Raw genomic sequence first — 19,308 nt, forward strand, 5'->3', positions numbered from 1 at the left:
AAACAGAAAACATACATAGCAATGTGCAAAGTATCATTTGCTTGTTAATAATTTGGTGTATGTCAGGTCTCCCAGCAAAAAGCCATGCTACCACCATAGATTTGAGTGCACAGGGTGTGCCTGGTCCCACTATAGATGAGGGCACTACGTGGATTTACCTCTCCCTGCTGGCTGATGATAGGCACAGCATACTGCAGCTTCACATCATAAAAAAGGCACTCCAAAAACACGTTGGCAACGCCAATTAAGTTGTGATTCTCTTGCGCTTCATAAAAAGGATCCCCTCTTTTGCCAATCAACTTCCTTATCTGTTTTAAAGATCATAAAAGTTATGTCAAAAACTGTCTAAACATGGGAACACAAAAGTGAAACACCGAATCGTAGAAGATCATGGCACAAAAATTAAGTCACTACCATTATTTTCCGTTCCTTCCTGTTAGCACAGGTATGAAGAGACTAGAAGCATATTACAAATTTGAAATGAAATCTTTGAGATGATACATAATATAATCCTTTCTTTACTATGGGATACAGTAATATGATGACCTACTTTTTTTTAGTGATGTCAACCAAAGCAGACTTTACCATGAACAAGCACAGTAGCCATTGATTTCAGTAAGTTTCACGTTACTTTTCTCCTCTGTTTATGCTTTTAAAATGCAAGAAGGAATCATCCCCAGGTTGAATAGCTGGTCTGGCTGCTGGGTACCACTACAAGGGCAGAAGGGAAGTTGCAGGATGACTCCCACTTAAGCCTACAAGTGTTCTTATGACTCCCATAGAGCTGAGATTGCATCTGCAGCATTTTCTAGACAAGTAGCCCATACACAGCCACAAAGAGTTCATGCAGATTTGTAGCATGATATGCACCCCTCAGTGGACTTGTTAACTCCTTTCCTTCCCCTCTTTCGTCTCCAACACATGCATTTGACCTACATGTTGCTATGTAGCATATAGAACACATGCATTATGGATGACATAGGCAATGGGAAGGACGATCCTGGCTCAGGCAGACATATTCAAAGGATGTGCTAGCAGTTCTTACTAAAGTCAGCAGCAAAATCATCGTTGTCTTCAATGGGCACAGATGAAATGCTTGACCTCCCCTGTGTTATGATTTTAGAGATTCCCACTGTCCCGTCCAAGGCATGTAACAAAGGCACAAGAGCTGTTCAAACATATTTGAGAATGATTCTCGATACAAGTAGTTTAGGTGCTCCCTATCAGCCACAAGACAGCAAGATGTACTTCCTATGCACTTCTACCTGCATACCTAGAGAATGTCTTCTGGAACACCACATCTCACATCTATCTCTTGCCAGTAAACAAGGAGGCTTTTGACAAGTATCATACTTATCCGCCAAGGCTAGTGTACTACTTAAATTCTGAAGAAAAACCACTTAGTTTTGATGGAGATACTGATGTAGACTGATGTAGACTGCAGTAGCGTGTTCTGCACCTTGAGTGTATCTAAGCTGCATCCTTGCCAGCTTTGATACTAATGGCCATTTAATCATTTTAGTTCTAATGCAACTTGCTGCTTCTATTCAGAGCTGGTGCTTATCTGCATAGCACCTATATTATGTCAGATAAACATTTGTTCTTAGTGGTATCATGAGTCACTACCTCAGCAAAATTACATCTGACCTCAGCACACTTATATTTAAGAATGCAAGTGAGGATAGGGCATATGCATGTTTTATTATGCATCGACCTTTTTAATATTTAGTATTATTCATAGTTTGTTTTGATTTGTTTTAAAAAACAAAATATCATACCCTTTCGTATACAAAGTCATTGCACTTGATCTGTACAACATGTTAAAAGGGATTAAAAGAAAACAAACTCAATCTCTGATCCCTTTCAGAAAATATAGACAATACCTCAGGAACTTTCTCCTTCCACTCTTGATAGAGGTCTCTCATGTCAATCAATTTGTTCTCCAGTTTCTCAATAGTCCACACTTGAGTACCTTTTCCTTTTCTTCTTACTTGAATAGCAGGCTCACTTACTATTGCACCCCTCTAAGTCAAAAGAAAAAATAATCACTGCAGGAAAGGTGCATGTAAGTAGTTTTAGCTCTTCACTCAAATTACTTCCCTAAAAAGGTATAAAATATAGAACATACACCTTCCCTCTCCATGCCAGCCATACTATCTCTGTCCTCAAACACAGCACATGCTATACATCGCTTGAGGATCCAGACCTTAGTCCTTCTCAGATAACCACCATTCACACAGGAACATTAACACTCTCAATCAAATCACTTATGACAAGCACATTATCCTTATTGCTATCATCATATTTACAGAAGCACTACAACTAGAAACCCCTTAAGACAAAAAAATGTAGGCATCTGTAACAAAAACCAGTATTTCTTTTTTAAACATGACTGAAATGCAGGTTTTACAGCAACAGAACACAAATGTCTGTTGATGAACCATGTGCACATACGGTGATCATATGCTTGAAAGAACAGCAAGAGCCATACTTAATGCTATTTTCCCATTTTTACTTATAATTATTCACTTTCAACAGATTAAATCCAGGTAGCAGCCATATTTTGCCTATGCATAACCTAACAAAAGTAACATTCTATAGCCTCAGGTTAGATGAACATTATATAAGTCTACATAAGTCTACTAGCCATAAACCCACATTTTCCAGCATTCGTTGCTGTCATTACCTTTTTGTTGGCACTGAGGTTTTCAGCAGGGATCTGAAGTGTTACTTGATAGTCTGTTAGCTTGCTCATTTCTTCTGCTAAGAAGTTTGCTTCTCTCACCAGTGTATTTGCCTTTACTATCTGCTCTCGAAGTTTAGCCAGGCTCTGTCGAAACAATTCATCCCTGTGGTGCAGTAGGTAACATGAAAAATACACAGAAACCTATTTCTATTATTGGAAAGCTGCAAATAGAGGTGCTAACAAAGACTTCTCTGAAACATGTTTAAGAAGAAATGCTGTGTAGCATTATGTCAGCAAACACAAAACAGTGTCAGACAATTTTATTGAGGAAAAGCAGTGATCACATATTAAACAAACACATTACTGTTGAGGTAAGTATAGTACAGTAATGATGAAACAAAAGGGCACAGTGTTATGGGAACTGCTGCAATGATGATTCGTTAAAAGCCCTAGGGACATTCCTAATTTTCAAGAAATTAAATAATTGCAGTTGTCTTTAATCTGGAGTCCTGTTCCACAGAAACTACCAGTCCCAACATGTGAGACTTCATCTTGATAAAACCCACTTTTCCTCAGATTGTGATGTTGGAACCTGCAATCACTGCAGGCCACAGCTTTACATCACAGCTGGGGCTTTGCAGTGCTACAGACCTCCAGACCTCCCCTCCATATACTTAACCCATCTCAAGTGTACAAATAAAATTTAAATAGATAATCTTTAAGTCCTACATACCCAAAGTACCTTTTAAGTAAAAGATGAATGAGCATGGGTTAAAGATTGTGCACTCCGTACAGTTAACAGTCTCTGGCCAAATTCCAGAAAGGTTTCAAGGCCTGTCTGAGCAAATCTGTTCTAATGCAACACCTGGCAAACCTGCTATGACACATACTATACCTCCACCTGCGATACTAAGATATGCTCTCACCTGGGATTCTCGCCTTTAACGTGCTTTTAAAAAGTATCATGATCATCCTCTGAGCAAATACAACATTCCTTTTTCTGCCTTTTGTTATAATACCAGTAGCACTTAATCACATCTCACCACTTTCATAAAACTCATTATCAGACTTCAGATATTTCAGTGACTAGCAACCCCCTGCATGATTTTTAGCTATTCCACACAAAGCCCAACTGAAATAGAGTACGCATTGTACACATACGCTTCCAATTTCCACAAAATACATTACGTCATGGACAAGCATTGGAGGAACAAGTAAACTCACAGTCCTCACTGTGAATATAAGCAAAGTTTGCAGATTTGCCTTTATTCAAATAATCTTAGATCTTCTGTATGTCTTTATTGTACAAATCACAAACAACTGTTAATATGACTTTCGGTCCCCAACAGAATTCTTCTTGACTGGCTACCCTTTTTCAAAATATCCCAAAGAACTGCCTTGGTAATTCAAATTGCACTCTGCTGGTTCCCTGATACCAAAACACAGTGGTAAATGACTAGCAGTGTTAGGAACAGCCCTGAATTTTAGTGCCTTCAACATGCTCAAACTTGCAGCTTTGTCTCTCTCCCCTATCTGGCCTAAGTTTGCAACAGTGGTGGGTTTTTCTGGATCTTAAATAGCTGCTACTGTCAGCGAATTTTTAGTCCACTTCATATGCTCTTGCGGCGTTATATGGAAAATTCCTTTCCCTCTGCCTCTTGCATCTGTTATCCAGGCTATCAAGATGAAATGAGCAATTCCAGACCAAGGGAGTGACACGTTCCACGGACAGCTATAATTTTGGATTCACCCACAAAATGAAGGAAGAGTCAAGAATTACCCACTAAATAGTCCTTAATACTGCATTACACCTGCAACCACTACAACCACCCAGTCTAAGAAACACGGGGCAGCTTTGATCTGTAAGTGCTGTAGGAGCCGTAGGGTTCAGCTACAGCCGGTTCCTTTCTTCATCTGGGAAATGGGCGCCTGGCAAGACTTTTGGGGAGGCTCCCACACCAATCTTTTCTTTGCAAGACTCTTGAGAAAGGAAGGCTTTAAGACTACTAGGATGACTTATGAGTAGCTAATTGATTATGATGAGTAGTTCTTGTTTTAATTGTGTTTTTCTCTAGATGGCTGTGCCAGCACCCTTCCAGAAACTTGAGGAAAAAAAAAGTTTCAGATAGGATTTCTTAATTCCTAACAGACAAAACATAGGACAAGCTCCATCAGGATATTAACCAAAGCAAATACCGCTGAACACGAAATCCTGAAATAATTGTTTAAGCCAAACACTGGGCAAACTTACATCTGACACAATGAGTCATTGTGAATCTCTGGGAATCCCTAATGCCAGATACAGAATATGCTGAATAAAACCTCTGTTCCAGTACACCACCACCACTCCCGACCCTGGCAAACTACGTGTTCAAAGTTACAATGGGTTAACTTTATGCCAACAGGTTTCAACGCCACGTCAGGTATCCTCTGTCCTTCTACAGTCAGCATAAAGCCAGAATAAACTCTGTGCAGTGTGTTCTAGCTGCTCTGACACATACAGCCATGTGCCTACATCTGATACCCATCAAATTCATCTTGCTGGCTGATCTGGTAGAGCTCAGCTTCACTTGCAATGGCAACGGAAGCAAAAGCTAAAACTGCACTAATCAAATCCCCGGCAATCCAGACACTTGGCTCTTTCACACTTTCTTCATATCCAGTCTTCCTATTTTTTCCTGTATTTCTTGTCCTCTGGCCAGCTGGCTGGTACACATCCTCTCAGCACCACATTGCCATGCTTTCACAGCAGAAATCCCTCAAAGATGTTCTTCCAGTTACTTATTTAAGAAGATGCATTTTTTTGCCATTTTTTCAGAAGCCCAAACCAAAGTATACCTAAGAAGATCTTCTAGATGACAGAAAACAGATAATTAGTTCTTCCAGAAAACTGCTTATTCAAAGGCAGTGCCACCAAAACATTACCGAACTGCTTACTGATTGCTACAAAGAGCATTCATTCTCCTCTTTTTCACAATCCAGCAAAGTACAGTCTTCAAGTATAATAGTTCAACAGTTATATATAGTAAAGCATTCACCCATGAAATCCAGAGACAAAATGCTTGTTCAAAGCACAGCTCCTCCCTGAGGAACTTCTAACAACTACTAAGAAGGCTGGCACTACATTTAGCCTTGGTAGTGCTCCAGATTCTCACTTCTTATGTCAGTACATGATTGTGGTGGTTGGTTAATTTTAAGTTGATCAAATACAATATTTTTCTTCTCAACAACAGGTAAGAGGTTTTTTTGCTACTTCCTTTTCCCTTCCATTGCACCTTTTTAGAGGTGTGGCTTCCCTTTCTAGTAAGCTCAGATCTCACTGCTGCCGCTGAAGTGGTTTATCAATGATTTCTTGATGGCCTAGCTGTGCTACGAAGCTGTTCTGAACAGCAATGATTCCAACTGGCATGTTTCCTATTTTGCACTCCTTCTGCAGCCTTAAAGAGCCTGCAAATACCAACCAGCTCTGCAATGCTTTACATTCAGTTCCTACAATTCTGTTTTTAGCTCTTACAGGGGCAAACAATTATTTTAATTAAAGCTGAAACACAGCACTACTTCTCCCTATACTTGCCATGGAAAACATTCTAGTCACCACTGGTGAGTGGATCAACAGTTTGTCATTTAGAATCATAGAATGTCCCCAGTTGGAAGGATCAGGATCCAACCGTTGTAGTTTGGGTTTTTTTCCCAGGTCAAACTGGGCAGAAATTACCAAACAAAATCTTGCACAAAAACTAATCCAAGACCTGTTCTAACACTCTGAATTTGAAAGCTGCAACACAATCTGCATTACCTTTGTTTAGACTTTTCTTGTACATGGATTATTTTTTTTTTTTAATGGTGGAGAATAAAGCAAAAATAACCAAAATAGGAAAAAACACTCAAACTCACTACATACAGAAAACAGGCTGAGTGATTAATGAAGCTTCTGTTTTAAAAGAAAATGAATTAAAAAGAAACAAGTAACCTGTGAGTACATCTGGTCATTCTTCCTGCTGAATTAACCCAATGACAGAATAATCCGTTGTACACCCAAAACTTAAATCATCTTGGTTGCTACCCCTAGAACTTCCCTTCATGGAGCCACCATTCTTCTCTCTCCAGTTATACCAAGAACAAGCTTCTCTCATTATCAAGATGCAAACACACACCTACTCTGCTTTTTTAACAATCCCTGCAAATCTCACTATGAAGTTTCACCATGGCTGCATTTAGCTGCCTTGCTATTCCTTTGCAAAGAGGCCTTTCCACACCATGGCAAACCTTTTACTTCCTAAGCAGCTGAAACACACTATTTGACTATTCTGCAGTTCTCAAATACACAGCCGTTCTCTAAAGCTGGACTTACTTTTAGAAATGTGCATATGACATTTAAGGACTCCCATTTTTTGTGTTTTTTATGGTTTTTAGGTTGTAAAATACCATTCTCTTATTGTATACTCTCAACATACAATACTCTTTAGTGGATTCCTTAGTCCTAGTTGACAAATTTGCCTTTGTGCTACCCTTTCCTTTTTTTCCCAGAACTAGCTTAATAATTGCAAAATCAAACATTTCAGAAGTGCTTTTCTATTATAGTTTAAAAAAGAGCTATAATGCTGATCAATAAAAGCTAAATTCTGATTTCATTTGTGTATTAAATGAAAGAAGATCTTGTATACACGTTACACTTCAGGACCTAAATGAAATGTTAACACTTTGGTGGAGGCAGATCCTGTACTGCACATCAACTCCACAAAAAAGTATAATCAGCTCCTGACGGACAGCTCAAGTCCCATCTTTTGCCCTTTATAGTTTTTAGTCATTGTTCTGCTTTCAGTCCAGTATTCTCACCTCTCTTCTGTCCAGAGATTGACTTTCTGCTGCGCAGTCTGCGCAGTGTAGGAGAGTCTGTCGCTGCTGTGCTGATGCTGCCTCTCTGGAGAGAGCTGCTGCCGCAGCAGCTCCAACTCGCGTTCGTACATCAGCCTCTGCTCCTCAAGAGCACTCCGCTTCTCTTCCAAGTACTGCTTCTCCAAGATCTGGACCACGTTTTGTACTGGGTCTAAAACAAAACAAAACCACCAAAACAAAATTTAAAAAAAGCACAGAACGTAAGCGTGAGAAAATGCCATTTCAACATTACAGAACACTCACTATTTATTTGGTAATAGCAACCAACACATCCCAGAGTCTTTGCAAACACACGATGGGCATTAGCCCACCAAACAGAAGCCAAAATAATAAATATTGCATTAAATAAACAAATTCAAACAAGAAAAAAACCCACCAGCATGCAAAGAGGCTGAAACAACAGTTAAGACCCTTGTCTACTGCACACTTAAGTACTGTGAAATTGTAATATGTTCCAGAATCTCTGTCGGAAAAAGAGAATAGATGGAAAGCGGAACAAATGAATAAGAAGAAAACAAAGCAAAATGCAAGGGAAGATATTAACCAGAGAAGAAAATGACTTAAGGAAGTAAAAAACAATTTGCTTACTCCATTTTGGCAGAGAATTAAATATGTTGCAGAGCTGCAGATGAAAACTGAGACAAACAAGTGGTCTGACTAGTCACATATCACATTGCACCAATGCGCTGTCGGCACTGAAGCAGACGAAGTATGTTCTGGAGGGGAACTCTGCATTTAGCCTTACAAACCACTTTTCATCCCAGTATCAACCCAGAACAAATACCCATTTGGATACTCTATCCTGAAACACCTGCTTGTGTCAATCGGCTACAGTTAAATCTAAATTGCATTCAAATTAAAGAAACACCTATTCCTTGTTTTTAGGTCCAATGCCAGCCTGTGCCTCTGAAAGAGCAATTCAATGGAATAAGCTCCTTCTGTATACTACCAGTATGTATCTCCTTCATGCATGTACAGCTGGAAGCTTAAATACAGCAAAAAGAGTGGTTTGAAAGAGGACCAATCTAGATGAATATGAGTGACAGCACATCACCCAACAGGCTGCTGGTTCTGCTCATCAGAAGAAGGAAGAAGAGGTAATTCTACAGATGGAGTGATGGAATATGAGGGAAAGTAACATTGCAGCTCTAGAAAATACCAGGATTTTTAAAGGCAAAAAGCTTTGGCTTTAAAATAATTGTTTGTGATATTTCTTCCACTTTGCAAATATTTATTTAAAAAAAAAAAAAAAAAAGAGGTGCTATGACTTTTAAGGATGGCAGTCTGTCACAAAGGAGGGAGACAAATTCAGATTTAATTACACTGTCCCACTTTGGAACTACTCAATGTGATTTAATTATGAACCATCTTGCCTTTACTACCAAAAGCCAGTCCTGTAAGATTCTGCACAAGTATTCCTGATACTACAATGCTATATGAAAAAAAATCTGGGTTGCTATAGCATGCAATCGAGGATTCACATGAAAGTGTCTGTCGGGTTTTCATCAGCGGTAGTGTTACGCTGGTCCCCATAACATGCACATACACTCTCAAAACCAAACATGCCTTATATCTTCACAAACCAATATACATTGTGGAATACAGTAATTTACAACAACTTAGTACTAAAACTACAGAGACTAATTTTTCTAAAAACTGAAGAGAAACCAACTCGCTATCTGTGATTTTTAAATACATGCATATTTAAGCAAGCCATTCATAACACAAATCCTTCCTATTATACATGCCAGAGGAGCAAACAGGATCTCCAGGGTTCAGTTGTTACACTGGGTTTCTACTTGCCTCTCAGCATCCTTTTTGGAAATATTAAGATTGGTGTAAAGCACATTTTTATTTTTAGCAGAAAGCAAACACTAAGGCAGGTTGCCACTGTGGCCATAGCCTTATCCATGGAAGAAATCACCGGCTTCACACAAAGACATGGCAAAATATCACCATTATGGTAATTATAAAGCACAAAGTTAAAAATCATTTGGTATAAATAGCAACCAAATAGCAAAATAATGATGCATAAGTGTTTAAAATAACCAGAAATATTACTTTTTAGTACCTGACATTCTAGAAAGACAGTCAGCTATTTTCAGCTTTTAAATATACAGTGCAACAAAAACAAATGACTGAAATATATTCTAATATGCTAGATTAAAGCCCAAGTTATTCATGTTGATCTGCATCACCCTCCTCCTCCTAACTTCTCCAGATAATACCAAAATTACCTTCACATGCAGAGGTTTTACTGCATAATCCCTAAAATAGTTTTAGTTATGCATAAGAATGGTTGAGAAATCAGGTATTATACAGAAGATAGAGAAGAGGCATGGAAGAAATTAAACCCTCTATTGTGTTTGCAAACACAGGAAATGAATCTAAGGCTGACTCATTAAGATGAGACTTTTCTAAACTGCTCAAAGACCAGCTCTGAGTTCAAGGAGCATATTTCCTTAATAAAAATGACCTTTGCAACCACTTAGATTTACAGGATTCACAATCACCACAGGATCAAATTAGACCATGGAAAATATTTGGAACAAGATGCAAGAACCTAATCTAAAAATTCCCAGTTTCAATGAAATCCACTATTGTTTGGGGAAGGAACAGGTGGGTTATGCTTTTATTCAAATGCAAAAGGTAAATTTATACTTTTAGAAAAGTCTTCAGCTTAACTTTTGAGAGAGTTTACACAGAAAAGCTCAAGCCTCTCACAGTAGAAAAGCAAAATACGGTGTGAATTATAAACAGTCTAGTAAGAAGATGAAAAAATAAACAAGTTTTTCACAATTAAAAAGAACTACTGTAGTGTTTAAGTTAGAATTAAACATCATGTTCCACAATTTTGGATTTCTCATGCGAAGTCAAAAAAATCAGGCAAGACTAGCCAGTGCCTGCCAAATGCACACCAAATTCCATACAGTGTTAAAAGTCACAAGTCCCAATCCTTTACATATCATAGAATCATAGAACAGTTTGGGTCGGAAGGGCCCTTCAAAGACCACCTAGTCCAACCTCCCGTGCAATGAGCAGGGACATCTTCAGCTAGATCAGGTTACATGACAAGAGTTCAATGGCCCTGAAAAGACCATTCATATGCAGCTATGCCTCTGTAAAATGTTAGAATATTAACACTGAACCAGAAGAACGTACTTTCTCCATAGGATGAAGAGCATTTATTACCTTGCTGCAATGTCACTTCGCATCAGTAACAACAATGCTGAATAAATAAATTCCTTAAAGATTTCATGGAAGTGCATTTTTCTAAGCAAGCTAGGAGGTGGTTATGGAACAGGCTGCTTTGTTCGGTTGCATCAAAATCCCCATCCCGAGCTGTAACAGTTTTGTTCGCCCAAATGAGAAGCTGCATAATCTAATCACATTGTTTACTTAACCGCTGCACTGCATACAAGAATAAAGTAAACTTCGCTGCATTCTCTGTTTGACCAGAATCACAAATTAGCAGTACAAAGCTGATCTGACAGAATCCCACAAAGAAAGTGAACATGTTGAAGGGAGGAAGGAATCTGGATGTTTTCTTTACAGCTGTTTCCAATGTTACACATTTGCCTCAGAACTACTTTGGAGCCGGATGCAATATGTGACACTGCTGTACTGGTTACATGCCATAAAAAAAAAATGTGTCTGCACCCTGGAGAAGCCAGGCTATTTATTTAAAGAGGGTTACTGTTCTCAGATAGATCAAGGGGAAGGGAAAAAGAAAAAGAAAACAAAACAGAACAATAACCCATGAACAAGCAAAAAGACACTCTTGCTTTGGGCTATATAAATATATGTCTATAAAATAATTATCTAATCAAATTTTTAAAATATCCCTTTATTCCACCAATAACAGAATTAACTGTCTTCAGTTATTTAGTTATTTCTTCTTCTCTAACTGTATTTATTTTTCATTTCAAGGAAGAATAAATGGTATTTTAAAAAAGCTGCTTTACTTCTTACCCAACAAATTGGAATCTTGTCAGAAAAAATATATTTTAGCTATACCATTAAGAACAGAACCTAGAAGTGCTATCTAGCTTCAAATCAAAAGACCAGTCTATGATCTGCACAGTCGCTTGTTTTGGCAGGGTTTTATTACATTATCACTTACTGCTCCAACTTAGTTAAGCAACACCTATGTGGGAGGGAGCAGAAGAGACAAGATGCGATATAATGTCTCTGAAAAGGTGCGACATGTAGGACCGCTAACATTTTCTGAGTATTAGAGAGCAGAAAGCTCTAATGAAACAAAAGGTCTGTGCTGTTCCCAAACAAAGACACAAAAACAACCGAACAAGACAAAAATTGGCCTGAAGCTCCGTCAAAAAAGCCTGTTGAGCCAAAATGTAAAGACACTTGAAATATTGTGAAGAATCACTTCAGCAAGATAATAATACAAGAAAACAAAAAAAAAAGCGACCTCTCGTTTAAAGAACGGTGATTCATTGTAGACTGCTACAGTTTAGTCAAATCCCCTGTTAGTGACAAGCAGATCAAGCATCAATTAATGCTTTCAGATTTCTCCAGTAGTCTCATGCATGAGTCAATAGAGTTCAAAACCTTTGTCCCAGTTTTGGCACAGATACGGGATGGTTTGAGGCCTTAAAACAGGCAACAGACTCTTCACAAGCGATGACAACACTGAAGACCACCAGGATGGCAGATTCATCTGAAATTCGTCTCCTGGTATGATTGAACCATAATGAGAATATTTCTGTTATCAAACAGTAATTTCACATCAATTTAAGTGACCTGACCCTGTCACTCACTCACACAAGCAATCCCATTAAAATCAAACAGTAAAAAGCCTACAACTATTGCTAAAGCATCAACCACATAAAACCATCCTGCTGTACTCAACAGCAAAACAGAGAAAGTTGAAGAATAAGAGGAGAAAAAGAAAAAAAGTAAATACTGTATTCAAAAAAGCAAACCACAGCAAACAATGGAAATACTGTAAAGATATGAAGAAAGGAAGGCAGGAAGCAATGAAACACCATCTATTGTGTCTTCCTGGCCAGGGACCAAGAAGATACAAATACCAAAAGGTATTTGCCTCTCAAATTTTCTGTTTTAAAAAACCTGTACAAAGCATTCAGTAGTTTGCCAAGTTTTAGCATTTCTTTATACCATATGCTATCATATGAGCTATGACTTGCATTCTGGAAATCATGAAAACACCACATTGTTTCATATATACACCATACCATTATTTTATATATACTGTATTTTATTATAATGTCCAAAAAAAGGCACCACATTAGGTTTTAACAAAGATTAAATACAATAGAGTGATCAAGCATTAAAAACCACTCTAGCTGACATTTGACTATTGGTTTGTTATCATTTCAGTTTTTTTCTACTAAATAGCATCAGTAATATTTGATACAAAAGGACAATGAAATTGAGCCATATCTGGAGCACCTTTTTGTCTGCAGTAACTTAAGAAAGTAAGAGGTTAGTAAGACTTGGATAATGATTTGACAGGCATATGATTACAACACAGCTGCACTATAAAGGACCAGAGATGTACTGATAAAATTCTGTGTCAGGGCACAACTCAACTACTGATTTGTGTCTGTGTTGATACCTATGTGCATATATATGCCTAACACTGTTTCTATAAAATATCTTTTTCTGAAAACATTCCAAAGGTCCCTGGGGTAAGTACAACACTTGTTTTACCCAGAAATTAAGTTCCTTGCTAAATTTGTTAGACAATCCAAAAGAACGTTTTTATCTGAAAGTTGCCTTACCATTACTATTCAGTGTTTTCATAATAACTTCCATTTGTGCAAACTCATAGTTGTAGTCTGGTTCTGAAGAAGCTTCACTGGCTGCATCCAGATCATGCTCTCCTAACGAAGTTTCTTTCTCAAGGTCTTTCAGCCAATCTCGTCGTTTCCTCTTTGGTAAGTTGATTCTGTGTAAAAATTAAAGTTCAGTTTCAAAAAGTTTATGCAGAACAATAAAATAAAAAAAAAAAAAAAAAAGCTGAATGTAAAGAGGCTGGAATGTAAATATCAACTATTACCTAAAAAAGTGGTTGTTTCCCCATAATATTCTATCTCCGTGCCATAACTGAGTGACAGAACATACCAGTGTACCATTTACACAGGATCTGAAAGAAGAAAATACAACTTCAGCAAAATCCTAAAAACAAAGTAGCTACAAATCTACTGCTTCTCCAATCAACAGGCAGTGATTTCTATCATATGATGCACAAATCTGTTAGGTTCTCATTAAAGCTTTGGCTGGCACAACTCTTTAGTCAACATACAGATGAGGTTGATTTAGTTATACAGTTTTCTTTAAATGCCCATTTCTCAAACTGGGTCTCTAGCTGTTTCTTATAAACAGTCTGTAAATTTGGACGCCTGCAATTGCTACTGATAAAGCTCTCCAAGATACAAGAGAGTCAACACAAGAGTTGTAAAATATACTATTAACATACTAGGCATTCAAGCCTAAGAAAAGACCCTTAGATCCAAGTTTCATTCTTTCAGCAAATTGAGTGCCTATTATTAACATGGGTGTATTTTTATGAACATCTGGTATACTGCTATATTTGCATTTAGGTTTCTTTGTATTTAAGTTTCAAACACAAAATGGGAAAAATGGAGCTGTTGAACTTTTGCATATGTGAGTCACAAAGCAGAACCTTTTATTTGAAAGGGAAAAAAAATGAAGTAAAATGAAAAGCCTTTTTCAGATGTAGTGTTCTGAATTCAGCTTTCTCAAGTAAGTCAACACAAACATGTAAGCATTTGATTTAAAACCAGATTTTCTTTTTTTTTTTAATGAAATTCTGGTAGCTAGATTTCTGTTGATACTAGTATTTTAAGAACAGCTCCTTAAGCACTGCACACCAGGCATGAGCAAAATAAGTTTTTTTCCACTGATGCGTGTCTTTGTTCTTGCCAGTCAAAATGACTGATTTCCAGTACAGTAACTCTATCGCCACAAGTCTGAATCCCATCTGTTTGAAATTTTGTACTGTAGGCTGCAGAAGAAAAATGCAAATGCTAAGAAGCATTTTACTGAAGGTAGAATGGAAGAGATGAGATTTTTTAAAAGGTGTCTCTCAAACTTTTGTTTCTCATTCTGATACTAATCTACACATTATTTAGATATTCAGATTTCAGACTAACAGCAGGACTATTAACTGGGATGAAGGCATTGCTTATCACATGCCACTGGAGATGAAGTGACAAAGACATTTACCATTCCACCCAAGAAGCCACAGTGCCCCCAAAATGAAAAATAATTAAAATACAAAAGTAGAAACAAAAGGAGAAACCTGACTTCACATTGCATATTTACTAGACACAATGGTAAGTAAAGATTTAGAAAACAATTTCAAGATCTTCAGATCTTTAAAATACCCCTTTCTCACAAAATACTGAGCTTTACAACAGGAGCTACTCATGAGACACAATTTATCCTCCCCCATTAAGACATAGCCTACTATTCCATCGCAGGGGTCAGGACAGCCAGCAGCGTCCCAGTGATTGTGTTACCACTGAAGACAGAGGCAAGCAATGGCTCCCCATTCCTATTAAAAAGCTTCTTGCAATGGTTTATTCCAAGTCAAAACACTGATAGTCTGTTAAGGTGCAAAGTGAGTGGGTGGATAGGTGTGGGGAAATCTCAGTTTTATCACCGAATTTCATTTCTAAGTATCCGTTTAAGTCACCTGTATTGAAGCAACTCATTGATCAGAATGTAAGATATTTCTGACTATGTAAAATAAAAATGCATGCAAGTTATCCTCTGGTAAAGAAAACCAACACTTCACTAGAAAGTGTTGCTGATTCTCCTCACCTTGCATTTTCTTTTGGTGTGAGTGTAACTTCTCCATCAAAAGAAATATCAATTTCGCAGTGTTCTGGTTGGATTCCTATACCAAAGAGCTGTATATCCTGAGAGGTATCTGCACCAACTCTTGTGTGATCCTAGAAAATAAGCAGTTAATAAGAGACAAGCAAACTATCACTGTTTACACAACTAAGAAAATATTAGCTAAAGCACTGAGGCTGCACAATCTATGTGCTCTCCTTTGCTAAGCACTTCTGTAGGGCAGAAATGGTGCCATAGCAGATTGGAAGACTGTAAAGGTCACACAGAAACTGTTCTGCTATGCACTTTATCTCCATACCATTTTAGATAAAGCAAAATAAAGCAGTTGACACACAAATTCTGATTTTAAAATATTCTCAGACTATGCTTGCATACAAGCAATAAATGCAAATAGTGAAGAAAACCAGACACGTCATACAGGCATATATAACACAGAATAACACAGATAGTAAAACAAGGTACACGGAGTTGGCTGTTTTTTAGAAGACACCTATACAGCAACTCAAACATACTAATATCTACATAATTTCAAGTCATACTGTAAATTCTGCCAAAATACTTCGCTGTTTTAGAGAGGTTGTGCTTTATTTGCTTCTGTTCAAATACAGAAGCCCCATCTCCGCCTCTAAAGTAGAAAAGTAACTATAAAACCAGATAGGATATTCTTTCATATCGTATTGACAAGGAGCTTGTATTTGTTTGGAAACTTATGAGGTTTGTTTTTGACACCATTTCACTCTGACATGAGACTATGCTAAACAGAATGGTATGAAAGCTAGTGGCACTAGGAAAATACTTTTCTCTAAATTTTAAACAGTGCTTTTTTCCCCCCCTTTCTCTTAAACTTCTCTGACAAAGGCTATGTTTACTCTTACTGATTAGTACTAAACATCATCTCTTTATGATCAGCTCATGGAATATTTAAAGTAATCCTCAGCTGAATAACAAAAAAGCAGCATCTAGCAGCTCAAGGCACTCTCTTCTCATTCAGCCCAGGAGGTGACCCTATTCACATCCTACCTAGAAAATCCAGAATTTATCTCAACATGGGCACACACTGAGCACTTCTCCCACTGTTGGCAATCAGGAAATTAATTAGGAAAACAACGGAGCTGAACTGCAAAGGGAGAACAAAAACCTAAACAGCAGAAGGCGGCCTATCCCATTTTGCTGCAACTAGTCTTAATAATCTAAATAACAAATTGAGCCAGAAATTCAAAACAATAAACAAGTGTCCTTTCATTCTGTATAAACATCCTGCTTGGTTCTTACCTTTAAGTAGTAAACCAAAAGCTCATTAAGTGCTGGGTCTGCATTCAGGTTCACCAGGTAACACTTGTCATCACCAACCTTGATACCTGAAGACTCAAGGGAAATTCCCATACTCTCTAGCTGTCTTTGCCTCTCCTGTAAGCACAAAAATAGGTTAATCTTCCCTGCTGCAACAAGTAGGCAGATGTACAGCAAGTAAATGAAAGCAGAGCAACTAAAGCTGAAGATGCACATACTGAGCATGCATTCTGTGTATTGCTACCAGAAACAGAACTTGACACTGGTCGAGTACTATATGTTTAATAGAATTTATTTTTACACACTGACAATAAAAAGTTAAATCTAATCCTCAAGCACCTGCTTCCCCGAAGTGGAACTTACTTACCTAATAGCAGCCCTACTGATTTTATTAGAACCCCTATGTTAGTCAAAAACTAGTTTCAGTTGCAATTATACTTCAAAAATAACCATAGTTACAGGTAATTTAAAAAACAGCAAGCTACAATTTAGGTTTATTCTTCTGTAGCCTTTTTTTTTAAATTTTTTTTTTTAATTAGTTTTTTTTTTCATTTAAACAGCAGTTGCACCAAAGGATGCTTCTGGAACATTAGGACGAGTCAGGGAAACAACAACAGTTGTTCTCCAAGCTATAGATGGTGGAAATGATGAAAAAATACACTGGAATCCAGAAGTCCCATTTTAAGTACAATAACAATAAACAAACGTTAGTGAATATATGTACACATATTCTTTCTTTGGTTAAGAAGTCACTAAGAGCAAATGCAACAAATACCACCCAAAACTCTGATCCTTTTGTAATTCTTCACTTTCTTAGTCACTTCAAGGTAAACATGTCCAAGATCCCACTGTGGTCACAGAAATAAATGAGCTGTCCAAACATATTTTGACATTTTATTTTAAAACCAAATGTTAGTTTTTATCAATGATATCATGACACAGCTACATTTATTCTAATGAAATTTAGACAAAACAAGCAAACAAAACCAACACCACCAACCAAGGGGAAAAGACAAAACTCCAGAGGAATTTTAAATAGCTGGAGGGGAAGACAGCATAGTCCACTAAAGCTCATGAAATTCAGCTGACTTGGACTATATGAGTATCTGGCCTTTCCTCCTCAAAATTTCTGAAATACCTGTGCAATTTCTTCTGTTTTCCTTAGCTTTTCTTCCCAGGTGACTGTTAGCTCTTTTATTAGCTTTTCAGATTCTTCCAATTTTTCCTTCAGTTCTGGTGCTTTCATGGCCTAAAAGACAGAAATTAGCAAAAAACCCTCATCTACTCTTCCAACTGCAGTGTCTGCTTGCATAAGGAAACTGAACATAGTACCATAATATGAAATGCGACAAACATAAATTTCAACTATATTCCCAGGTTTTTCATGGCCAAAGATGAAGAAACAGGTCACTTGCAAAGGAAGAGGACTGAAACAATTGTAAGGGGTCCAGATCAGAAATAGCTGAAGACTGACATAGCTCCAGAGGCCAACAGAACCAACCAAATCTCTGGGTCTGGCCGATCAAGCTTCAGTGTCTGTATAAAAATATCTGAGTATTTAAAAACTTTAAATCTTAGCTGTCTGAAGTTAAACTGCGAAGTCTTTCTTCCAACAGCAGTTTCATAAACAAATTCCTCTTGATATTTAGCCTTCCATGCTATTTTGGTTTCATAAGTGTTTCTAGAGTTGCACTACAGCTTTCAGACTGACCCTGTTGATTACCTTTCAAAGGAAGGCACGCTTGCAAGCTAACACACACTTCTCATTTCACAATGGGAAACAAAAGCAAAGGCCTCAAACACATCCAGTGCCAAGTAAGAATTCAACAAGCTGGCCTATAACTCCATATTACTGTTTAAAACAGAAGGTATAAGAGGAAAAAAACTTAAAAAAAAAATTACTAAGACTTTGGACACCTTCCTACTGATTGTCTTCATCCACATTCTGTGCCAACATAATTAAAAACATAATACAATAATATTTTCCTATTTAAAATATGGGATTAGAACGTATTTTTATTTACAAAAAGAAAAGTGAATCAGTCCTTTTCTTAAATCAGATTTTCCCATTTCAGCCTGTAAGGAACTGTTCACATGAGGAACACTATTCCTTAAATGAAAGTGAAGTTTAAACACCTCACAAATTCACCATCAGACACTTTTGTTCTTTTTCCACCAGTATTTTGTATCTTGGCTGAAAAGACCAAAAATATGTTCCCACAGCACAGTGCTTTATAACTCCAGATATCGGCAACTAAACTAGCCTACCCTGATACTTCACTCTCCAATTATTAATAGAAATATAAATCTAAGATAAGCAGCAATCCCAGTGTTAACTGTCAAGGTAGTAAAGCAAATTGCTGATGGTTTCACTATTGGAGTTTTGCCACTTTTTTATAGTTTTCTACAAATCTCAAGGAGAGAAACATCCCACATATTTTGTGGTCCAATACCAGATTTTCAGCTTTTCACACTTTTCCATTTGACATCACAAAATTATATAGTACATCTATGCAAAAAAAAAAATAAAAATAAAAAAGAATCTGCTAATAAGTTGTCCTGAT

General features: G+C 37.4%; 1 protein-coding gene across 1 annotated transcript in view; it reads right to left on the minus strand.

Annotated features, from left to right (window-relative positions):
• KIF13A (kinesin family member 13A) overlaps nt 1-19,308 on the minus strand; it is a 120,014-nt gene that overhangs the window by 24,901 nt on the left and 75,805 nt on the right. The window contains exons 12-20 of the mRNA XM_080340724.1: nt 17,883-17,993; nt 16,727-16,861; nt 15,419-15,549; nt 13,629-13,715; nt 13,351-13,517; nt 7,523-7,733; nt 2,687-2,849; nt 1,884-2,024; nt 159-308 (exon numbers count right to left, since the gene is read on the minus strand). Coding sequence (XP_080196850.1) covers nt 159-308; nt 1,884-2,024; nt 2,687-2,849; nt 7,523-7,733; nt 13,351-13,517; nt 13,629-13,715; nt 15,419-15,549; nt 16,727-16,861; nt 17,883-17,993 — 1,296 coding nt within the window. The remainder of the gene's footprint in view (nt 1-158; nt 309-1,883; nt 2,025-2,686; nt 2,850-7,522; nt 7,734-13,350; nt 13,518-13,628; nt 13,716-15,418; nt 15,550-16,726; nt 16,862-17,882; nt 17,994-19,308) is intronic.

Source organism: Nesoenas mayeri (genome assembly GCF_963082525.1).
Source record: "Nesoenas mayeri genome assembly, chromosome: 2".
NCBI classification, from domain to species: Eukaryota; Metazoa; Chordata; class Aves; order Columbiformes; family Columbidae; genus Nesoenas; species Nesoenas mayeri.